Source organism: Oreochromis aureus, linkage group 3 (assembly GCF_013358895.1).
Source record: "Oreochromis aureus strain Israel breed Guangdong linkage group 3, ZZ_aureus, whole genome shotgun sequence".
In the NCBI taxonomy this organism is placed as follows: Eukaryota; Metazoa; Chordata; class Actinopteri; order Cichliformes; family Cichlidae; genus Oreochromis; species Oreochromis aureus.
Window position 1 is genome coordinate 18199866 of NC_052944.1, and position 24907 is coordinate 18224772.

Here is a 24907-nt window from a genome sequence, read left to right on the forward strand (position 1 = left end):
TGTTTAAATGGTCCAAACAGCTTTGCAACACTAACAGGCCTCCTTATACTCCTCAAGGGCACATAGGAACAGCAGATGCATGAGGAATGTGGCTCTACTTTCAAAAGTTACAACATGAGAATGAGCTTAGCGCTAGCTTTGTAAAATCCTCCCCGTCACGCCCCAATTATGAAACAATACAAGCCAGCTGGAATTATGATAACCAACGTGAAACTCATGTGACTCAGTTAAGAGTCTTTGCCTTTCGGTGTAAGGAGTCACGTTGGGGAAAGGGAAAAAAAAGATGGTTCTCCTCTTTTAAAGCTGTGGCTTTGTTGTGACATTGTCTTATAAGCCTGAGGAGAACATTTAAATGATGAATGACTTGGCATGCAAATTATTAATACTGACAGCATCAGTACCCTTATGTCTTAGCAAGAACAAAGTGGTAGTGACAACTTGCCCCAGACTGAAACATATTAGCTTTAAAGCAAACTGCATCAAAACATTACTCAGTTAGATCTTTGACAATGAAATGAGACTTTTTATCAGCGGGGAGGAAGGAGTGCTAACAACATGAAATACTCTGTTGCAAGCAAAACTGCAGCATTTACTACCTTACTCTTGTATTGCGAGCTGAGCATGTTTTTAGTGCAACACCTGGTGGAGGTGAGGCTAGTTTTAGCTACTTTTTATAAATAACCCTGTTATTTTCTAGGTCAAGAGTCACGCCCTTTCAAAGGTTTGGAGGAATTTCATCTTTATAAATATACCTTATTTTCTTACAAATGTTTAATTTGTATCTAAATAATGTATGCTTTTATCTTTTTTGACTCTAAACACCTTTGTTTATTCTGGGAATAAAGTTCAAAATAATCCTTGTTTATGTTATGATGGGTCTTGGTGCAGGTCCTGTCTGAAACAAGCTGTTTCCGCACAGTTCCCTTGAGGCTAATTTCTCTTTAAGCTAACTTTCTCCTGATTGGCTGCCCCTCTCCAAACTCTTTTTGAACCATAGGCGGGGCTTCTGCAATAGTTCTGTGCCTGAGATGACCATGCTTTGACTGAGATCATAGAGAGCTGAGGGAAACTGTGCTGGAAATGCTAACACACTCAAGTAGGAATACACTCATTAGCACACCTGCTCCTCTGCTCGTTAACACATTTATACTATTAAGCCAATCGCATGGCAGCAACTCGATACATTCAGACATGTAGACACGGTCAACACAACCTGCTAAAGCTAAAAACCAGAGATCAGAATAAGGAAGAAAGCTGGTTTAAGTAACTTTGAATGTGCCATGGTTGCTCTGAGTGTTTCAGAAGCTGCTGATCTGCTGGGATTTTCCCACGTGACCATCTCGAGGATTTATAGAGAAAATATCCAGTGAGCAGCAGATCTCTGGGTGAAAATGTCTGGTTGATGCCAGAGGTGAAAGAAAGACCAGAGTGCTTTGAGCTGATAGGAAGGCAACAGTAAGTCGAATTACCACCAAAATCTGCAGAAGAGCATCTTGAGCGTGCAACATGTCGAACATTAAAGCAGATGACCTGCAGACAACCGCACCCAGCTTCCTGGGTTTCACAAAACTTGTACAGTAAAAGATCAGAAAGATGTTTCCTCGTCTGATGGTTTCTGATGCGACACAATTGAACATAAACAACATTAAAGCATGGGCCCATTCTGACTTCATGGGTTCCGGTTGCTGGTGGGGGTGTGGGGGGTATTTTCATGGCACACGTTCATCCTACTTTACCCACTGAGAATTGTTTAAACACCACAACCTATCAGAGTGTTGCTGCTGATCATGTCCATCCCGTATGAGCACAGTGTACCCATCTTCTTATGGCTGCTTCTAGCAGGATAACGCACCACGTCATAAAGTTCACACCGGACAATGAGTTCTCCGCACTCAAATGAACTCCAGTCACCAGATCTCAGTCCAATAGAGCACCTTTGGAATGTGCTGGAATAGGAGATTCACATTATGGATGAGTTATGTTATTGCGTCAATGTGAACCAAACTCAAGGAATGTTTCCAGCACTTTGTTGAATCTGCGCCATGATACATTAAAGCTGTTCTGAAAGCAAAATGGATCCAACCCAATATGCTGCATATCGTAGCTTCAGTTGGATATTCAAAGAAAAATTGCCTAAATTTTGTACTTACTGCACAACTATTCCATGCATTTAACTGCAAGTGTTGTTTTTGAGGAACACTAATTTTCTGCTGCTTTGCTCTTTACTTGCCATTCAACAGAAAGCAGATGTTGTTATTTGAAGCCAGACCCTTGACATGAACTTGTTTTTCTTCCTCTCCTGAAAGATCTCCCTATGACGAGCATTTGATGTGTGAATTCGCAAAGCATCTGGTTGCTAATTAGAGGATGTTGATCCCCCTGGAGAATGGCTAATATACATGTCCTCGATGTTGTTAGATAATATCTAACAATTAAAAGCTATCAAGTGCCCTCTGAAATCCAGGGTAAGGCTTGCTGTGAATTAAGGGCAGACTGTAAGATGTTTTTGAAAGCATCTGCCTTGCTGATCCTGCCCTAGATTTTAAGTCCTTAGGGTTATGGCTGCAGAGTCTGTAAGCAAAAACAGACTTTTTTTTTTTCTCTAATTGCAAAACTGCCTTGAGGTTATGATAGCAGCACACCAAAATAATCAAGATTTTCCACTGGTATCATCAGCTTATTTGGAGTAATCAGTGCTTTTCTTTTTGTTTCCACCTCAGCTCCTTCACCTGAGGAACAATGAAGCAAATCAACATCCACATGCTCGAGGGGCAATTGAGGGGAGAATTCAATTGAATGTTGTACAAATAATTCATAGAACAGCTAAGCTGGGGGGAAATGACACGTTCAAAGCAGAGGAAAGTTGGACGTAATGACATAATCACACTTTACTTTCACTTTAAATTCATATTCGTGCCACCAATGATAAAGTTAGAAATATTTTTTATAGTGGCAGCCTGGCCGAGAGCATGAAAATGATGCCTTGTTCATTTTTATTTGTTTATTTTTTTGCTCCTTCTGCATATTAAACTTTTTATAGTCATGGAAACAACTGAAAACTATGAACTCACGCAGTATAGACTCATAAGAAACACCTCTCACGAAGACTGACGAGTTTGGGTATTTGCACATATTGTGTCTTTTCTATTGAATATAACATTACTGTATCTACTTTTGCTTAATTATGGTGATAGTGTAAAAAGCATGCCTCTGCTTTAAAGCATATATCAGCAGTGTGCATCGGCAGTGATGTTTTCTCTTATATAAAAGGTAGGGTGGCCTTCTTTAACAAAAAAAAAAGACAGCCAGAGTGTCTGGTGTTTATTTATAAGGCTCTACTTCAAAGACTGACTGGTCACCTGTAATCTCTTATTATATTTAAATACAGTATTTACAGTGTCAGGTCACAGGACTTTCTAACACCAGCTCTACATTTTACTCACGCTGGGCTTAGAAAAACTGGATGAATGGGCGCCGGTTTAGCTCAGTGTGTTGAGCGGGCGACCACGTGCCATACGGCTGAGAGCAGCCGGCCCAAGTTTGAGTCTGACCTGCGGCCCTGTGCGTCATGTCTTCCCCTTTCTCTCTCTGCCCCTGCTTTTCTGTCCTTTCTTCACATATCTATCAAAATAAAGCAGAAAATCTCTACATGTTTAACTAAAGGATTTAAGAATCATCATAATAAAATAACTGTACCCAGATAATTAATTTGGGGTGTTATTCACTCTTATCTTTTGTGTATGGAGGCATGACCCTGAATACAAACATCCCAGTGAATCAAGAAAATTAGCTAAATGCATTAATTATGACCAACAAAGATAAAAATGATGTGGAGGGAACACTTATAGGGGAAAATAGCATGAATCAGAGTTAGTAAGCATAACCAGTTAGACCACTACCCAATAACACAGCCTGATGGTGAGAGTTAGCAAAATAGTTATAGATAGTTAACTAGTAACTTTGAAAGAGATTTTAACTGAAAATTAGGTAACATGCCATCTAATACAAGGACTGAGTTATCTTATATGTAATATCTTTATACGCATAAAACTTGTATTATTAGAACTAACACAAGCAAAGGCACAAAATATGCCGTAAAGACACATAAAACAAGAGTTGCAGATGATTAATGAATGACAATTAACAGTAACCTTCACCTCAAATGCAGCTGATAAATGATGCGGTGAGATCAGAATTGTATTTAAAAGAAGAAAGTCGTTTAAAGTTTTGACAACTGAGCAAACAGAAGAAGTCTGGATACTTCTTGTATGTGTGTCAGCATCTTTCTGAAGGTTGCCAGTTAGGGGGACGGCATTGGAGACCTTCTAGCTGTTGTTACACAAAGGAAGTCAAAGCTGCACAAAGAATTATGGTCTCTTTATATCTGAGCCTTTGAAGTCACATCGGACCAATAGCGAATCTGTTTATCATTCAGTGGCTATTCTCAAAAATGTGACTTTTGAACTAACGTAACAGGAAAATAAGTCCTGGAGATTTAATTCAGATTCAGACTCTCAGCACTGTTTGGATTCTCACGGCATCAAGTGTAACGGGCCCCGTTACAGTGGGCATGAAGACAGATTAGCGTTCTGTACAACAGGAGAAATAATGAGCAGAGGAAACACGCTGCTGTTCGCCTGATCAGTCCTGCCAGAATTTATTAAGCATGCACAAGCAGACATCTTCGCTTCTTTTGTCACTTAGCTTAACCACAGTTGTTCACTGTCAATCAACAGTATCAACATAAAGGAAAAATACAGTTAAAATCAAAAGATACACATTTATCATAAACAAATGTAGAAAAGAAGCCACGGTGTCATGTGAATGGTTTGTTATGAAGGCTCTGTTGTGATGTGAGCTGTAACTCATTCTTTAGAAGTGAATTTAAGTTAGAGCTGCAGCATGTTGCTCTCTCTCTCTGCCCAGTCTTTGGTGGTTGAAAGATTCATCACATGGTCACACGTCCAAGCTGTTAAACGTTTGGGAGGCTTGCTAGCAAACATGCCGTTTCTATGTTTTTAAATCACGGCCATCCTTAGGAGGGTGTTGTACTCCGTGTTGAAGAATATTTAATAATTCTTTAAAGTTAGCTGGAAACAGAAGGTCCTTGTGGTGAAACACTAAGCGTGACAGGTATACAGCTTTCCCTCCTGCTGTGCCTGAATTTACTCCTGATGAGACAACGTGATGTCCCACCGTCTGCTTCTCTGGGATTGTAAAATTCATATATTCTTAATTTTTATGGTCTTTTATAACAGGCATGCTGAGAAACTGTTTACCGCTTTACTGATTACATCTTGCACTATGAAGTTTTTGTAGTCCTGAGAATTTTGCAGCGCTTTTGGATATATTCGAAATATAATAACCTTGTCTACATAACGCACAGTTGACTAACAAAAAATCTGAAAGAATTCCTGAGCTTGCCCTTTATTAATCGCTGATAAGTACTGTGTGTCTGCATGGGAACTACAGCACTTCAGCCAGCAGAACCAGCTTCAGCACTGGTTGTGTGGGGCACCCAGATGACATTATTGCGTGGTGTGACCTCCCTAGGCCACATCTTGGGTTTCCCCTCCCTGCATGAAGCATCATTATAACTTCTTTATCTCCAACAACCAGACTTGCCACCATTACTACCTCAAAAACCTTCCTACATGCAATCCCTCCGGTCTGACATCACACAGCTAGTTCTCATGACACTGATCACCTCATTCCCCACGTCGCATTACTGCCAGAGGGGCTGGAGATAAGGGACTTTCAGATGGAGAAGAGTGTGCTTTAGGTTTGTGCCGCGTGCAGTACGAGCCCTCAACGAACACTGTGTGTTTCTGTGTAAGCTCTGACTGAGACGACAAATTTCCTTGTAGGCGAGTTATAACAATCTATCACGCTGAGCTTACTGCAAGGCAAAAATAAACCAGCAAGAGACAGTGGTGTGTTTCAAAGGCAGGGTTGCACTGTAGTAGTCAACGGCATTTAAAAGGCTGATTAACCCAGCAAAGTATTTACTGTTTTGAATTCAGATTTTAAATTTCCATGCATGAAGTGCATGGAAATATGAACCTGTTGCATCTTATTTATTCTGATTTAAAACACAGAGACATTTATGCATTTCTCAAAGACTTTTTCTTGTGGAATAAATGCTGTTCGTGCTTTCAAGTCTCACATGCTGTGGACAGTAAAATCAGGCTCAGGGTTGGGGAAAGAATGAGGTGGAGAGGGAGGGTGGAGGGGCCTTCCTGAGAAGTCAAGTGACCTGAAATATGATCACTTTAGCAAACCTCTGAGGCAAGATTAAATTCTAGTGTTGCACAAACTATTCTGAATTTCTTCAACATGCTGAAAATCTTTTTTTTTATTATTATTTTAACTCTCTAAACATCTTTTCCTTTGCTAAAGGATTTGTGGTGGGGGGGGCGGGGGGGCTATTACTTCATAGCAAATTAATTTTCATAGAGTGCTCATAAAAGCGCACTGAGACGTTACACGGTGTGTGTGGGAGTAGTCATTTATCATAATTTGTGTTTCTTAGAGTCGGTTATTAATTGGACTGTCTTACATTTAATGCTGCGTTTATTCGGTCGACTGTAGACATCCAGGGACCTTTTTTTAGAGGAATAAAACTGTGCATGACCGGATCACACTACCTTCTCCATCCCTAGTAGGAAATATGATGTTATGTGGTGGGATCACGCGGGAGTCAGTAAATCCGGGTAGTCATGCGCTAATCCGGTATTTAAGGTCGTCGGTTCAGTGGTTTTGGGGGGGAAACAGAAGTGGAGTCTTGCGTGGGCGCATGGAAGGTGGAGGTTTACACCCACTCATTTGGCAGAGAAGAAATAACTCCTGATGTGAAGTGATGCAAGTGTATTTTAGGGGAAAATAATTAGTTCAGGTTTCTACTCGAAGGTAATTATCCAGTCAGTAAAAACAGACTCGAAACCAGCCGTGCGTAAAAATTTGGCAGCGACTTTTCTTTTTTTTTGGATAATGTGGCAGTTCTTCTTTTTGGTGATTGTGGGCGCGGTGGTTGTGAGCGCTCAGTTCCCCAGAGAGTGTGTGACTCCAGAGGGTCTCAGGAGTGGACAGTGCTGCCCGTCGCCCTCTGGACTGCCTAATGACCCGTGTGGCTCCAGCACCGGGCGTGGACAGTGTGTGCCGGTGGCGGTGGACACACAGCCGCATGGGCCTCAGTACCCGCACGACGGACGGGATGATCGGGAACGATGGCCCATCCGTTTTTTCAGCCGTACCTGTCAGTGTAACGGAAACTTCAGTGGTCATAACTGCGGCCGGTGTAAACACGGATTGACCGGGCCCAACTGTGACCAAAGAGTTCCTGTTGGTAAGTGCAAAAAAGCTGCCAAAAATGTACTAATTACGCGCATCTCTGGTATTAAAAACTGATTTCCAATCATCGCGTGACCGGTTGAGCTAATATATTTTTTTCTCCAATGCTATAATCCTCCAGTGAGAAGAAACGTGATGCAGCTCAGCGCGGAGGAAAAGCGTGCGTTCGTGAACGCGCTGGACCAGGCCAAGCGCACGGTGCACCCCGATCTGGTGATCGCAACGCGGCACTATCCGGGCATCTTTGGCCCTGACGGGAACACCACGCAGTTTGAAAACGTCACTATCTATAATTACTTCGTTTGGTCCCACTATTACTCCGTCAGCAAGACCTTCCTGGGCGCTGGGCAGGCCAGTTTTGGGGGCGTGGATTTCTCGCACGAGGGCCCCGGTTTCCTGACCTGGCACAGGTACCACCTGCTCCAGCTGGAGCGAGACATGCAGGTGAGAAAGCGCAGATAATTAGATCTATAACAGCTTACACTGCAGTTGTGCGGATGTCATTATGGTCTTTTCAACTCAAATTTGAAAAAGAAAAAAAACTGATTATGTTGCCTGGGAGTCGCTAATCATCACTTAATTGTTTATCGACATCTTTAATTTAGCAGTTCAACGCCGACAAATGTCCTTCTTACCTCTCACCACCCCACCCTCCCCTGCCCGCTTGTTTGTTTTGTCTAATGCGCCTTCCCGCAAACTGTAATGGCGAAGAAATCATAATTGACGAAGCAATGTCACACCTTAATAAGCGAGCAGCGCGCAAAATGTGACTTTAACCACTTCAAATTAGAGATTGGATTCGGTCTGCACACCATCCATTTGGAGAAAACAGCACTGAAAGGAGCTTTGTTGAAGAGGCGTTATTAGACTTTAACGATCACCAAAGTGACGCGTGGAGAATGTTAATAATCCGCTCCAGGGTCGGTGTTGCATCCATCCGTCGGGTCACAATTAAGAGCAGAGAATGAGGCTGCTGTGTGTGCTGTGTGGGTTTGAACCCTGTCAGTGTTGGACTCCTGCAGAGAAGCTTCTTCCATATCCTGTGCAAGTTTCTAATTTAAATTGGGATCCCTAATTAGTGCCTTGTTTTTTGTTGTTCTTTTTTCTTCCTCAAATCTGTCACACTGGTGAAGTTTGAGGGAAAGCTCTTTTTTTTCTCCAGTAAGAATTAGAATGAACTGTCTCTGCTTCTTGTCCTGCTGCATTTAAATCATATGGGTAAGAATGCCTGGATTTTAATAGTGTGGTGGGGGGTTATTTCTATCTTGAACTCACTCTTTTACCCGACTGGTTTCATATCAGCAAGCATAGAGTTTAAAAGTGGGATTTGGTAAGTTTTCCTTTGATAAACCACCGGAGAAGAAGAATTGAAGAAGGAAGTAATTCACAGCCAAGCAGACAGACTATGTTCCTTTGAGATTCATGAATATTTTGCCCCTATAAATCCTCTATTGACACATTTTCTTTACCTTTACGCCTTATCTTAAACTACGAGGTTTTGCATTGGGAAGTCATGAAATAAGTCGGAAGCAGAGCAAGAGCGCTGCACTGCAACTTCTTTTCACAAAGTTTCATCATTTCTGAATCCATCGTGACTTTATAGCACCGTATGCATCCCCCCGACTTCTGTCTTCATATAGACGTTCTACATAACTAAAGGGATTAAAAAGACTTCCACTAGAGCTTTCTTTTTTAGCACAATTTATTAAAAATAAACTAAACTTTAAATCAAATCAGAAAGATTGCGATACCGACTCTTCAGACTGAATGCATTTGGTTTGCATCACAGTCAAATACATCCTTATCCAAGGCTACACACTCTAACCCAGCCGTTCTTTGATTTTATTCATACTCAATACCCAGGACATGCTGCAAAACCCCTCCTTCGCCCTGCCCTACTGGAACTTTGCTATCGGGGGAAACACATGTGACATCTGCACAGATGACCTGATGGGAGCCAGGAGCAATTTTGACATGAATTCTCTGAGTCCCAACTCCATCTTCTCCCAGTGGAGAGTCGTCTGTGAGAGCGTGGAGGACTACGACACGCTGGGAACCATCTGCAACAGTGAGGCTGGAGACTGGGGATGTTGCAGTGATCTGTGTTTTTTAGTTTTGGGGTTCTTTTTGAAAATACGATAATATCCAGGTTGTTTTCCTTTCCCTCCCTCCCTCCAGGCACCGAGTCTTCTCCCATTAGAAGAAACCCAGCAGGAAATGTGAACAGGCCTATGGTCCAGCGTCTCCCGGAGCCCCAGGATGTGGCGGACTGCCTGCAGGTCAACACTTTTGACACGCCGCCATTTTACTCCACCTCCTCTGAAAGCTTCAGGAACACCATTGAAGGTGAGGGAGCACAAAGATATTTCTGTCTGTCCGTCATACAACTCTTTTGAGTTCACATACACAGCTTTTTGTGCCCTTTCGTGCTATTTTGGCAGGCTACAGCGCCCCCAAGGGGAATTATGACCCTATAGTGAGGAGCCTCCACAACCTGGCTCATTTGTTCCTGAACGGGACAGGAGGACAGACTCACCTCTCCCCGAACGACCCCATCTTTGTCCTGCTCCACACCTTTACCGACGCGATATTTGATGAATGGTTGAGGAGGCACAGCCCAGGTCTTTCAGTAGCATCTGTTTTTAAAAAACGTACTGTCCTTGATAATGGCGCGGTGAGCTTTTGTGCTAATTTAAAGTGCTTCCCGACAGATGCGGCTGTGTACCCAGAACAAAATGCTCCCATCGGTCACAACAGGCGCTACAACATGGTGCCCTTCTGGCCTCCAGTGACCAACTCGGAGATGTTTGTGACCGCCCCTGAAAACCTCGGTTACTCTTACGAAGCCGAATGGCCAGGTAGACATTTGACTCACACGCCTTTAATCTCGCCTTCAGAGAAATGCTCAGATGACCTGTAATCATTGTTTACTCCTGTCTTTCCAGGTGAAAATTTCACCCTGAGCGAAATCATAACCATGGCCATAGTTGCTGCCCTTGTGGTCGTAGCGGTCGTTTTCGCTCTCACCACGTGTGCTGTGCGTGCCCGGTCTCACAGGAAGGAGGGCCACCAGCCTCTGCTCGGGGATCAGTACCAGCGCTACGATGATGAGAAAAGCCAATCTGTTGTATAAACTCTCTCTCTCTCTCACACACAAGCCCCACTTTAAAGCGCCTCTTTGTCTCACAGTGACGCGCCTGTGTGGTTTGTTAAGGTTCTCACTAGAACATAAAATCATCTCTTTTGTTGCTGCATTTGTGCGTCTGTATTTACAAATAGTGCAGATGTAAATATTGACTTTTACATTTCCTACTTACTGAAGACTTTTTATAATGAAAAGGCCCTGAAATAGACACCCCGTCTCTGCTCAGTGTCACTCCTCCAGGACCCTGAATTTGATCAGTGGTTAAAAAAAAGGCCTTACATCAGGAATTACATATCAAGATCAGCTGACTTCTAAGTTCAGTGTTTGCCAAGTCACTTAACAAAAAGGGGCCACACCTGAAAGGAATGTGCCAGTGAGCATTTTACACCCATTTAAAGTAATGAAGGAATTAATACTTCTTGAACATGACTATCTTTTTAATAACTGCATACTCTACATCATCCCCTGAGTTTATCTGACTTCTTAGGTTCGCTTGGTTTAGCTGCACAATACCAGAAAAGATATATTTCATCAAAGTGCCCATGCAATTAAGCCATATTATCCACAAGGGGGTGCTGTAGTTCAATTTCTAGAACTCTGCAGGACCTACTGTATGTTTAATAGAGAGATATGCTTTTTTATGATGTGTTAAGTTACTGTTTCACCTGACTTGAAATGTTGCTAATAAATGAAGAAATAGAAGGAAAATAAAGCAGAGTGGTGATTTAGATCAAATGTAAAAGCTGAGTGTCAAGAGTCTTTATTTTCTGTCTTTTTAGCTGAAACACATTTTTCATACAATAGTTGAAAAATGTAATTTATACTCTTGTTTTTTTTACATAAATAATTCTGTTGAACTTAGGGGCTTTACATTAAATACTTTGGCATCTGGGAATCATTTATGCTACTTAAGGGTGTGAACAATGCAGGCCCAGGGGAAAATCACAGAATTTGATGTGGAACAAATACAGTGTAGAAAATTGGCATAGATAGCAGTGGGCATGGATTTCAGGCTCATTTGCTGCCCTGCGCCCTCGTGCAGATGGTGTTATGCGATAAGTGGCACTGCCCACGAGGTTAAACACTGTTTGCATTGAGTTTCATTTGCAAAGCAGTGAAACAAATGTTTAGACTTTTTGTGAAACGTCTTGAAATGTCATGAAACTTAAGTAAGTCCAGACGCTATCTTTCCAGGCTCCTTAGACTACCATGACCTGGATGACTCAGAATCTATGCAGAGAAGTATTTAAACTCTTTACTCAAGAAAAACCTAGAAGAAGTTAGTTTCAGCTTAGCATTAAAATATACTTAATGCTTAAAGTCTTCACAAAGACACAACTCTCCTTTGGGGTTGGGTCAGGAAGTCTGACAAATCAAACATGTCACGAGGAGTACAACATGGACATACTTGTTGTAGTGACCCCTCGTGACAAGGGAGCAGCCTAACAGTAATCTAGCACGGTGTTGTGTGTCGTCCCTGTGTCTGACAAAAACCTTTACACCGAGCAGCAGGTATACCATCGCCTCAACATCCTACACTGTTGTGTTTGTGTCGCATACATATGACATCACAGCCCTTGAAGCCACAATGCTATAACGACCCCATACACATTGAGGTGGTACTCAATTGTAATGGAAAATGACCAAAACCAAGCAGAGCAGACTCAAGCTGAGTAGTCGCTAACGAAAAGAGGCATTATATTTTCAGGGAGGCCAGTAACCATGCCCTCCACCCCTCTGGACACGCCCCTGCTACAACTTCATTTATCACTTCTAGCAACTGTCTTTTATTACACTTATAGGACTCTGTAAGCACCAGTTGACTGTGACTAGTCTCCCTTGACAGCACGAGCTTAGCTTGCCCAGAGGGGTCAGGAGGTGACAAAATAAAGAGAAATATAAGACTTTGCAAAAAGTTATTCATAATAAAATTTTAAACAGTCATGTTTATTTTCTTTGTGGGCTTTTGCCACCGCATTTGAAAAATAATATCCTGGAAACACCTCTGCCTTTTTTTTTTTCTCTCGCTCTCTCGTCTCACCTGTCGGGTGTCTGGTTTCAGAGGAAGCTCCCCCAGTGGGAGGGTCCGCGGAGAGCGCGTTGTCGTTAAACTGTCCATTCACGAGCTTAAATGGGAGGTCTGTTGCTGTGGCAGCGGTGCGTTTAGCGTCACATCACTCCGCGCTGGGACGGAGAGAAGCTGCGATGAGCGCGCGCCTTAAAACTTTTATTAGCATACTTTGACTCCACTCCTCTCTGATTAAAGCTCGCGCGAACAGCCCGCCATCCTGTGGGAATATAACCTCCGTGGTAGCAGATAACTGTCCTGACTGCGCGTGTGGCACCCCGCGATGGAGGAGGACAACAGCGTCATGCGAGACTTGAAGGACATAGAGACGAAGTTGGGCCGAAAAGTTCCGGACAGTCTCTTTCGCTCTCTCGCCGGAGGGAAACACGACAAGTCCGCAGCGCCGCATTCAGGGAACTGCAAATGTTGCGCTAACTCTGCGGACTTAAAAAGACTGGAAAGCAAAATGTTGTTTCTCAAACAGGAGATGGTGAGTGTATTGCCTGAGCTCTGTAGTAGCTTGCAAACCGTTTAACAGTCTTCTCTTTAAAGCTTAATTTCAGGTGTTGTAAGTAATATTTTAATAATTACTTTCAGATAAATGTAGTGGCATCGTTGTTTACTGCCAGGGTGGTCCTGTTTCTTCTGTTGCGTTCAAGGACCTTACCTACACACAATAGCATTACGTGAGCTCCAGGTATAACCATTAACTGTGAACGACTGTCACGGGGGCAGGTGAGAGCCGTTCACACTGTGCTGCGGGCAGAGGACTGTTTGTGAACTCCCGTCACCTCAGCGCGCTCGCCCCCCTCCTGTCTTATGATCCAGACCACTGCAGTTGTGCAGCTGTAATTATCTCCCCATGCTTGCATAGTTTTATCTGCGATCACTCAAATTGTTCTCAAATGTCCCTGGAATGTCCTGCTTGTCTCAAACTCCGACAGAGTCGCAGCAAAGCGCCATTTTAAAAAGGTCAAGACTGGTATTAGGAGTCCCGAGCAGATGGTGTAGTTGGCCGGGTTTTGCAGTCTAGCAGGGCTGTGTCATAGCCAGCAGACTGACCCGCTGCCACAGATCTTGCTCTGATAGGATTAGTTTATTAGAGATTACTGTAAGGACAATAGTAGATCTGTAATTGGCTTTTTTAGACTTAAATTACACCTTTTCTGCCGCCATTTATATTGTTATGCAAGCATCCTGTAAAAGAAAAAAATACTAAATGAATTTATTTTAAATGAACTGAGTGTAATCCCAACTGTAACTGGTCTCTCATTTCAGCCACTAATCCAATCAGACCACTTCCTGCATGCACACTCACAAGTTTGTGCCAAGAAAGTAGCATTTAGCTTTTCTTTTGCATTATTTGCGAGCCCAAACTAATCAAGGGCTTATCAAAGGAGCAAATTAACTGTGAACAGCAGTCCCACCAGGCCGGTTTGGGGTTTTGTATCACAAATCATGTTTTGCATCCGGCGCAGACAAAAACTGTGCTGCACTAATTGTGTTTCTGATATTCATTTTGTGATAGAGACCCAGTGGTGCCATCCTATTAACACAACATAGCTGCTTGGCCTATAATTCTGGTGTAACTCCATCTGCTGAGCTTCTGTGTGTGTGTTTGTGCATAAAGCAGGTGGTTATACTTGCAAAACAAACACACCGGCAGCAATATGAGCCAAATGAAGGGTGGTTACAAATCCACTCTAAAGAAAGGCTGTTGTGTCAAAGCAGCTGTCTGGAACAGTCTACCAACCCTGTCTGCCTTCATCTGCCTCAGAGTGTTTTCACTGTGGCAGGATGTTGCAGCTGCCCATTTACCATTTTTCATTCAGACCGGGCGTTTGTCACCAAGTAGACACAGGGGGAATCCCTTTTGAATGACTCCATAGGCACTTCCATCCACCCTCAATAGCATGGTTTGTCAGGGCAGGAAGTTTAGTCAATGGCCATACTGTGTAAAGTAGGCATCGTTCATCCATTATCCTGAATAAAAACTGTCTCCTGGCTGTGATTTGACACGCGTACAAGTCGTTTTTCCGGTGTCACATGACCCAACAATGACTGGAGTAGATTGTGTCTTCTCTGACTTCTTTATCTGTGGGGGAGAGTACTATTTCTGTGACCAAGAATGATCCTTGAACCTTGATGCTTACAGTAGCAATACTGACGCTGCTGGTTTTTAGTTGTTTCATGGCTTCCATTTTACTTATGAGCTCTATTTCTTGCACTGTTAGTGCACTTTGACTCTGTCTTTAAATTGTCACGCCACAGCTGCCAGCAAGAAGCAGTTTAATGCCTGAAATATGCTTCAGAGCGAAATCTATGCCATAATCTTCCAGAACCAGTCGGACTCATTGTGATCTGTGTTGACCGGACATGAGGTTACATTTCTCAGGAGGTCCCTTCAGGTTACCTGGAAGGTTACAACATGAGGTTAAAAGGAGTTTCCAGTTACGACGTTGATTTTCCTCAGAAGCCTAAATCTGGCATAACTCATACCTGTCTGTTTATCTACAGATTTAAATAGGGTGCTGGTGTTGCTCATGTGGCTGTTACAGGTTACGTAATTGCTGGGTCATTTGCTCCAGTTCTTTCATAATAAATGCTAAAAAGCACACTTTTCACTACTATGCTTGCTGTTTTGAACGATAACTGTTAAGCAATTACAACTAAATAAAATACTCTACAAGCTCCCATGCAGTGTGCTCAGAACAGTCAGACAGTTAAATCTGGAATACCATCTTGCTCTGTAGATAATGAGAAAATAGTGGGACCAACAAACAAGTCACCCAGTAGAAGAAGAATATGCTGACTGGGTAGAAAAGAATTTGGTATGTGAGGTCAGAAGCACGATAAGACTTTGCAAATGTCATTTTAAGTCAGTCCACAGCTCTTTGTCTCAAGCTGAGCAAGACTACTAGAACCTGACCGAGGTTTTTATGACCGATGCCAAAATCTGGTGATTTAAGAATCTGATCTGTCGGACACATGAAACGTAAACCGATTTCCCAGACATTTATCATGTGTAGTTATTCATGATGATATATGATAATAAGATGATATGACGGTGGGGTTTAAAAATTGTTTTGTTTTGTTGTCAGGACAAGTAATGGATAACTCATTTACCTGACTTTGGTCAGATCAGCTAGTAACTGTTTATGGCATTTCAAACACAGGCTCTAAACACTAGTGACATATTTGAAACGGGAACTTCGTACTTTTAGTAACAGAAGTACTTGAACTAAGACAAACAATGTCTTTTGAAAGATTAAATGAGTAAGCAGTAAAATATAAGTAGGTAAGGACTCAGTTACAGAGGCCTGGACGACCTTCTGTATTCCCCAACCAGTTGTCAAGTCGTTGCTGAGAGTCGCTGGGTGAAATTGGTACAGACAGAATGATCTTGATCTGTTAAGCATATTTCCTGAAATGCAAAATGCAGTGACCTCACTTGAATGTTTATTTTTCTCCACAATACAGGCAAATCTGCGAGCCATTGACGTAAAGCTCATGCAGCAGCTTATGTCCATCAACGAGGGCATCGAGTCCATCCGCTGGATGATAGATGACAAAGGCAGTGTCACCAGCCATGACGATAGCCTGACCGGCAGCTTATACAGCTTGTCGGATAGCCAGGACGGCGCCTCGCTGCGAGGAAGCTTCAATAGTTTGAACGATGGTAACAGCGACGGCCTGGATGGTCTGTCTGTGGGTAGTTACCTGGACACGCTAGCAGAGGACCTCCCGGATGATCCCTCGCCTACGGACCTTGATTGTTTTGTGGATAAAACGGTGATCGATGGCGACGCCTTTGCCAAATCGCCTTTGAAACTCAGGGTGGAGTCGGATGAATACTACTGCTTTGGATAATAATGATAAGCTAAATGTGGCGATTACAGAGGGACTACTGTAATTTGTGAAGAATGGTTTCCAAAAGTATTCTTCACTTTTAAAACAAAATGCTTTTTTTTTTTTCCTCAAATTGTAGCGAGATGTTAGCAAGTCTTACCTGATGACTAATGTTACGTTTTACTTTCCTGACTCTGTCGAAACGACGCGCCTCTTCAAACCGTTCATGCTTAACATTCATGTCTTAACACTTTAAACGCAGGTTAATTGAAAGGGTGCTTTATTATGATTCAAAGTTATAGTTGTTTTCAGCTGTCCAATACCTCACTGGGTGTATCTGTCACACTTTTTAGCCTAAAAGTATTTTCAAAGGTGGGTGTGGAAAAAGTAGAAACATCAACTCAACAGCCGATTTTCCTCTCCGTCTGTGGAAAACCCGACTCTGAGTTTGCGTCAGGTCAACCACAATCAGCTGATCCGAGAAACGGACTAGATTGGGATTTAGCAGCCATTTGGAAAATTGGGCATTTCATGCTGAGTGATTCACGAGGTAAAACAGTTTCAAGTGGCAAAGTGATTAGTCTAAGTGTCACAGCAAGTGCACTTTGCTTCAATGCCAAATCCTGAGCTCCACTGCTGTACGTGTGAGACTTTTAGTTCTGCTTTTTGTTTGTTTGTTTATGTTTTTTACCGACAGGAGTTCCCAAGTAAAACTCTGCTCAGCAGTAGTAGTAGTTAAAGCGTGTAGCCTTAAACACAAGAGATTCGTTGCACACTTAAAGCTCAGATTCTTGACTGAAAACCAAAGCCGTTTGATTGTCTCATAGATAATTTAGGCCCTGCTTTAACAGCAGATGGGAGGTTTATAAACGGCGGGCATATGTGAGACACGTGTTTTGCTCTGCGGGCAGATTTTAAATTCACTGTTGTTGAAGAAAGGTTTAACGAGAGCGATACACCGCTGTAGATAAATGTGTTATTTTTAGCTTTAAAGCTCCTGTGTTGACGTGTCTGACATTTGTATTCACCTGCTTTTTAAAGCAAAAACTGTGTTTTGCTGTTTTTTGTTTTTTATTTGATTGCTAATGACTCTGTTGTGGAAAATGAAATAATATATTGTGATTTTTCTTGCTCATTGTGCTAAGTTGTTTCTTTGCTTAAAGAAAAAACAAAACTTCTAAGCATGACACATTCTGAACCTTTAGGTAAGCATCCCGTTTTTAGAAACAATCCTCATTTTGGGATCCAAATGAGATGGAACGTGAACCTCACAGTGCTCTCCTTTTTTAGCTGATTGAAGTTGAGAATAATCTCTTAATAATGAGGTCAGACTCCGCGGTGCCCCGTGTAATGTGCCGTGGAAAATTACCCTTGTTAATTCACATTGTTAAAAACACGAAGATGCTTCTAAATTGGGCAAATAGCTGTTTATTTGTAGCCTTTAAAATACCCAGGCTGTTAACAAAGGAGGAGTGTTTGGAGTCATTTTCTTTGGCGCGCATAAACTAGCGTTATTAAAGATGACAAATCATGCTGCCAGAAACTCACGAGTATCTGTCATCTGGGTGGAATGACTGGACTGCGTCACTTGAAAGTAACTAAGGCAAACAAAGACGAGACAGAGCTATTGCTGAAATGCCAGCCATGCAGAATCGTTGACGGGCTTGTTATGTTATTCTCATTTGCAATGCATCGCGCTGGCTCCTTATCTTTCATGTGATAATTGCAGTTCCAGACGGGCTATAGAGGGAAAGTCTTTATGGGAAAGATGAGAACCCTGCTCTCATTGGCCTGCAAATGAATGAGTGGCCTTTGCCCACTGTACTTCAGTAGTTGTTACGCTCACTTGGAAATGCTGCCTTGCTCCCTTTGTCCACAGAGCTCCATGTATGCTGTGAGCCAGCGCTGTGACGAATGCTGTTTAGGGTGTTTACTAAACGGTGGCAGCAATCTCAAGATTGGACACAAAGGACACTTTTAAGTGTTACATTAGGTCCAGACAGATATAATCACTGCATCCAGGCACATTAAGCATGCTTTTAACTTTGTCTCGCTCCAAGTGCAAAGCAGCTTTATTTGGTTTTACGCTGCCTTATCTCTACCTCCCAGAGGCTTTGGCGTAGCTTAAGACCTGAACCGGGCTGATTCCATTAAAACCAAAAGATCCACGTAAATGGCAGCGTGACCTCCATGTCAGCAATTCAATTAAAAACACAAACTATTCTTTAAACTTTTCCAAATGTAATGTCCCAACAAATATATCCATGTAATGACAACTGATAGCTCATTACTTGCAGGGAAACTGTTGAGACTAGAGTTAGTGGCCGTGAAAGAATTGGACCTACCGAACAGGTTCTGTCAGTTTATGCTGAAGGAGTCTGAGTCAGAAATTCCCAAGTGTTGCATGGTACACTACACATGAACGGGAGCTGCCATTTGCCCATTTTCTGTGGTCTTAACAAGTGTACGTTTGCTACGTGAAAGGGACGACCAGTTGATGGAGCTTTTAAGATAAAGACAGCTGCCGTCTTTCAGCGCAGCATGCAAGACTCAAACTTTCATCAAGATTAAACTTAAGCCCATCGTCATACCTCATTTCCTCTTGATGCCAACATGTAATGACATCTTTAGAAATTTAAGCAAGGAATGCTGCTGTCAGTGCATTATTACAGTCAAGTTTGCAGATTCTCCCATCAGCAGCGACAGTCACACTATGTGGGTGAATGACACCAAGGCTTTGCAGAAAACAAACAAGAGGAAAATCGGCTGCAGTCGCCCGTGTTCAGGGGGGGAAAATACAAAACAATGATTTATTCATTCCCTTAGTTAGTCCTCCGTTACTTCACTTGTGCACATATAATTCCACCGCCATACAGTCGAGACAGCAGCTTCCAACGGGGATCCATTAGCAAATTAGACACTGGGGTTGGACCTGTGCCACAAGATGAAGGGAAACCAATACCGTCTGGTATCTGGGAAACTGTCACCACGGTACCAAATGAGGATACAGGATATGGGTACTGGAATGGGGTTCAGGGGGTGGGGAGGGATCAAAAGAGCCGGAGACGACGCGTACCCCTCAGACGGGAAGCGGCAGATACAGGCTAAACATGTCGCCTTATTTTATTCTACTTTAATTAGCTTCTCTCTCTGCAGCTGTTTACTTTGTTTCAGAGTGCTGGAAGTTCTTCTGCAACTTTATATCAACTGGAAAAGTTATATATGAATAAATATCAGTGCTAAAATAATCTATTTCTTTTATACCAGGCTGTAGAATGAATGTGGCTCGGTGGGATGTGCAGTCACACTTGTGGTGGACAGTAGTGCTTTAAGTTATCTTTTCTCTTATTTTTAGCTCTATTACAATAGCAGGCAAGAGGAGCTCCATGCTGGGAAGTAATGAAGCTGTGGAAAAGTTTCTGTAGGAAAAATCACTTAATGAATGTCAAGGTCTGCTGTAATGTTTTCCCTCGCATGGCATTTTCTGCAGTGCCGATGGGATGATGGCATGCAGATTCATTCTCGTTAGATTATTCTTTGCTTTAAAGTCAGATAAACTTTCAAGAGAAGGTCTTGAAGGAGCTTTGTTGGCCGTCTGCCACGGTGTGAATCTGTGAATTGTTCTAAAAAGGCTTTGTGGAACTTTGCCACTCTTGGGATCTGCTATGTTCACAGCACAAGATGCTTGAAACTGTTTCCGTCGCTGCAAATAATAGATGTTAACGACGGCTGTCTGCGCCCTCTTAAATTACTCTGCTGGCATTTAGAGAAGTGCCCTTTGGGAGCTTCTGTAAACATCACATAGGAACATCGGAGAAACCCAAATACAGAAATTGGACAGCTTGAGAACTTGTTGCCCTCCAGGCTGGTCAGGCTGCATTCCAGTCATAAATAAGCCAGAGCTGAGACACAGCAGTATTAGTTTATCTGATTACACCAAAACTGGATTTTATGAAACTTGATGCAGAGTGCGCTAAAGCAATAACTCAGAAATTTCGGATGCAGAGCTGGATTTCTTCCTTTAAGAGTCCAAAAAAAGAGCGTTGGCATTGGCAAAGGATGCACGCTAAATACAGGGAGTGCTTGGTTACTTATCAGATGTGCAACTACAAAGATTAGAACAGTAACCCATGAGACCTAATCTACACTCTGCTGTTCAGGAATCTCACTGGATGTAACAAATTACACCTAATTCACCGTAGTGTTTTAACCGGTACAGTGAACCTCAATTTGTTTATTTTTCAACTCAACTCTTTTCTACACTTTTCGCTGCTTTTATAATTAGGTTTTTTTACTACTTTAGAGTAAATCTGGTGACGCCATAACTCATTATCTTCGGAAACTCCCACCTGTCAGTCAAACACAGATACTGTAAAACACTGACGTAGGTTCTGGGTCAGAAAAATGAAGTCAATGGGGAAATGCCTAAAAACCTGCATTCTGTCTGAAGGCCATTAGATGGCGATAGTTGTGGTTTCAGAAACACGTCCAATCCTATAGACGGGTTGTGTAAAAATGCTGACTCACTTTAGAAGCCGTCCTCAAGTGGCCATTTGAGGAACTGCAGTTGTTGGCTTCAGATTTTTAAGTTGATTTAAACTGAAATTGAAAGTGATAAGATTTATTTATTTAGATTTCTAATCAGTAGTATATCAGTAAAAAGTACAAAATGCTACTTTCAGCAGCTGGTCCCTTATTTAGAAGCGATCAGCACAGTGGGAAGCTCCACATGCTTGGTTAGACAGACTGTTTTAATCTATTTTTTTTTACACTGGATGCCCTCCTGATGCAGTTCCAGATGCATTTATGTCTCCGCCTGAGATTGAAGTGGGAATCTCTGAAAACTTTTGCAGCCAGCACATCTACAAGCCTAAAATTATAAAATACTCCACCAGTAAAATTAGCCTAAGTCGTTGAAAGCTAACATAGTGTAGACCCAAAACATAAAAACTCCATAGTTCGAGATGAGGAGGGGATGCAAATTTCTTGGAGGGTTGTATCAGGAAGGGCATCCCACGTAAAAATTTGCCAAATCAAATATGCAGATTCATCTGGTGGCATGACCCATTATGAATAAGGGAGCAGCTAAAAGAAAGATTAAGTTTAAATCTTAGCCTAAACTGACATTGACTTAGTCTGAATTAAGGATCATGCCTCATTGAATTTAAAATACATTAATACCACTAACAATCAAGCCTGACTCTATACTTCCTGCATGATCTCACAGTTTATTGGATTAGACTTAGATGGCTAATAGTAGTATCTCACAACCAAGCCAAATCTGTACCCTGCCAGTTAAAAGTTAAGGTTTCAAACTGATTTTGCACGTCCTTTATTAACACTTAGTAGCTACTAACAACTGCTCCTGATAACGGAAAATGAAAATAGATGAAAACTAGAGCTAAAAGAACCAGAATCATTGGTTTTTGAATGTTGTTATAACTGACTCATACTGGTTGTGAAAGAATTCCTTTTTTGTACACAGGCACAAACTGGTAGAACCAGTTTTACCCTATGACCACCTCTAATGTCAACATGTCTCAACTGTTAAGGATGTATTCCACTGAATGAAATCCTTTCCTTTGTACTGGGAACTAAGGATTGGCTAATTAGTCATCAGTAGCCACAAAAGTGTAACCTTTATCCCGCTGACTGATTCACCTGCATTTTACTCACGACATCTTAAGTGCTATATAAAATACGTTACATAAAAACAACCATCCCTCTTCTTTTTTCTGTGGTTTAGTCATTTCTTTCTGTATTCTCTCTACCCAGCCCGTTCTTTGCCTTCATTACTCCTTTTGTCTTACGATATGTGGGGTTGCCCAGTGACTGCCTGGCTGCGGCTGATGCATTTTTGGATCGAGTGCCTTTTCCTGACCGCTCCGCAGCAGCCTGAGCCGTTGAGCCAGCTGAGATTAAACAGCAGGCTAAATAAGCCGGGAACCTTCGGCAGATAGAGAGAACAGAACAAAACAAACCTCTATCCCATTTGATCTCCCCTTTTTTCACTCCCCCTTTGCTCTTTCTATCCAGGCCAGGAAGCCTTTCCGTGACTATATTAGGAATCAAAGAGACTTGTACAGAAGGCACTGACCCCGTCAGAGCGTTTGAACTTTTGCTTTGCTCTCCCGATAGCGAGCTCGTGAGTCACGGAGGAGAGCGAAAGAAAAAATATGTGGTATTAATTTTTGCTTTGAAGTTCACAGAAGTTGTAGCGTTTCTCATTATTTCGGTCTATTTTGCCTTTGAGATAAAACTCGGCCACAAAGCAGCTGAAAACAGACACAAACAGACTACACTGAGTTATTCCCACATTAATTATTTCCTCGCTGGGTCGAACTAGCGCCAATAAGGAGCTCTCCTAGCGACAGGCCAAAGAGGTCAAGAATCTTTTCAAGTGTTTCCTGGCAACAAGATGACCCTACGCTGGGGCTTACCCTCGTTGTAGGCAAGCGTAGTTTGTTTTGTTTTTCCCCAAAATGACGGATTCGTGATTCAACAGACGCTCATTGAGGCTAAATGAGGGCAGCTCGGGGTCGGCAGGAAAGCGTTACAATTGATTGACCACTGAGGTCAGGAAACCTTGATCTGATGACTTAATGATGACCTATCGCCAGTATATTCACTCATCTGCTGTTTTTGATCTTTTCCCTAGATCTGCCCAAATGAGTGCTCTTCTGTCATCATTTCTGCACATGTTACACCAGATACTGCAGCTTTCTTGTCACTGTTGGATCTGTGCTCCCCTATAAACCGTCATGCAAAAGAGATGTGATCCTCTTGGGAAAGTACAAATTCTGCTCAATGTCCTGCAAGGAGGGATTCTCCCATGGTCTTTGCGGAGTTGCTCTAGTCGCCGCTGTGATCTGGAGTCATGTTATTAAATAGACAGTAAAAGAAAACAATCGTATCACCATTTCTTCTGAAACTATGCAACATCAGATATGTTGTAATGTTTGTGGCTCATCTTCGCGCATTCTTAGCTGTCATCTGCTTTTTTGTGTCACATCAAATCGGCCTGTTTCTGCTCCTTCTCAGTTTTTCTGCAACCCCTGTCTAACAAATCCACACTGACAGACACACAATGCCGTTAGTGTCCATCCCTTCACCTCTCTGGAGGGCCATCCAAGTTCAAACCACCAAATTTGCCACTAAAAGCTTCCTCTGCACTGCAAAGCTGGTGTAACAGGACCTTGAAGGTTTCACTCAAGTGCTTTGGTTTAAGAGGTAAAGGACCTCTAATATCCAAAGGGGGGTCAGGGTGCAAAACTGGCAAGGTTTCCTTGGCACCCTCTTAAAGCCCCCCTCATTCAGATACACAGCTTCAATGAAAACACAGGGTCATTTCTCCTAGAGCAGGATTTGGATGCTCTCCACTGTTGAGATGTAATTTTGGTAGATTCGAATTATCCACAAGTTTGCATGCAAAGGAGAAGTAGATTTAGGGACTGTGGAAATCTGGAGAAGAGTCGGTTTCCTCGGAATGACTTCTTGATTCTGACCAAAATTGTAGCCTTCCAAAATATCTCTTTCTGCATTTGTCATCACCTAAAACATCACAAGGATGGTCTGATATGTTCTGAGCTATGGCAGGGATTGTACAAAATTGAATGGCCTGGAGAAAGAGAGTTGAAGTGGTGGCACTGGGACAGGATTATTATGCATATCCATCCATCATCTTACTATAATACAGAAAATGAGCTGACCAACTAAAACACAATTTAGAGTCCTGCGAATGTCTCCATCTACATACGAGCGAAAAGGGGTTTTCACCCACCGCAGTCCTCCAAAATTTCAATTGCACATCACTTGAAACGGCTGAACTATGCATTAGTCGAATGCTAATTGGTTGACGAGTGGGCCAAAATAGGGAACTCACCGGGAAGGAAGGAAAGGAAAAAACAAAACCAAAGGCAGTCGCTGCAGTGAACACTTTTCATTGCTTCAACGCTCTGTTTCGCTTCAGGTCTTTGTGCGTTATAACGTCACTCTTTTCCACGGCTGGCTGACGGACCGATAACAGCACAGGTGAGAGTGGCCCACAGACCGGTTGTACCACATACTTTGTACACTGCCTGAAAGGACAGCGGAGCTCTCTCTGTCCCTGGACTCCCGCTGCAGACAGGCTCTCCCTGTTGAACCATAAATTCCACTTAAAACTGGCACACAGTCAACTTGGGGCCTGAAGGTTCTTATCTATATCAGGGGACATCATGTTGCTTGGCAACCACCTAATGGGTAAAAATGGCCCATCTGTAGATTTTATGCTCTTGTAACACCTTGTAAAATCATTATATCCATTTATTTTCACGACATGTAATTTATATCCACAAATCCCACATTTTACATGATATATTATGATGTCATCACGTTGCCACCTTAATGATGACTGTAGTCACAGACCAAACATTACTGTAACATGTGGATGTACTAGTGTTAATAATTATTAATAGGCAACACTTGCTATTGAGCACATGAAATACTAATCAGCT

General features: G+C 42.4%; 2 protein-coding genes across 2 annotated transcripts; both read left to right on the top strand.

Moving 5' to 3' along the window:
• The first annotated feature begins 6742 nt into the window (after positions 1 to 6742).
• LOC116333167 (5,6-dihydroxyindole-2-carboxylic acid oxidase) lies at positions 6743 to 11237 on the top strand. Its single transcript, XM_031756350.2, has 7 exons — positions 6743 to 7345; positions 7472 to 7794; positions 9214 to 9418; positions 9529 to 9696; positions 9792 to 9971; positions 10062 to 10208; positions 10296 to 11237. The coding sequence occupies exons 1-7, from the start codon at positions 6991 to 6993 to the stop codon at positions 10481 to 10483; spliced, it is 1566 nt and encodes a 521-aa protein (XP_031612210.1). The 5' UTR covers positions 6743 to 6990; the 3' UTR covers positions 10484 to 11237.
• A 1350-nt stretch (positions 11238 to 12587) lies between these two features.
• On the top strand, positions 12588 to 22140 carry LOC116333189 (leucine rich adaptor protein 1-like). The gene is made up of 2 exons (XM_031756372.2): positions 12588 to 13053; positions 16044 to 22140. The coding sequence occupies exons 1-2, from the start codon at positions 12847 to 12849 to the stop codon at positions 16431 to 16433; spliced, it is 597 nt and encodes a 198-aa protein (XP_031612232.1). The 5' UTR covers positions 12588 to 12846; the 3' UTR covers positions 16434 to 22140.
• Positions 22141 to 24907: the final 2767 nt, after the last annotated feature.

What these genes read in the sequence shown, in the direction of transcription:
- LOC116333167 (XM_031756350.2), top strand. Translation starts at nt 6,991, where the DNA reads ATGTGGCAGTTCTTCTTTTTGGTGATTGTGGGCGCGGTGGTTGTGAGC. An exon ending in TGACCAAAGAGTTCCTGTTG is followed by an intron (nt 7,346 to 7,471) that starts GTAAGTGCAAAA and finishes ATAATCCTCCAG; the next exon opens with TGAGAAGAAACGTGATGCAG. An exon ending in CTTCAGGAACACCATTGAAG is followed by an intron (nt 9,697 to 9,791) that starts GTGAGGGAGCAC and finishes CTATTTTGGCAG; the next exon opens with GCTACAGCGCCCCCAAGGGG.
- LOC116333189 (XM_031756372.2), top strand. Translation starts at nt 12,847, where the DNA reads ATGGAGGAGGACAACAGCGTCATGCGAGACTTGAAGGACATAGAGACG. An exon ending in TGTTTCTCAAACAGGAGATG is followed by an intron (nt 13,054 to 16,043) that starts GTGAGTGTATTG and finishes TCCACAATACAG; the next exon opens with GCAAATCTGCGAGCCATTGA.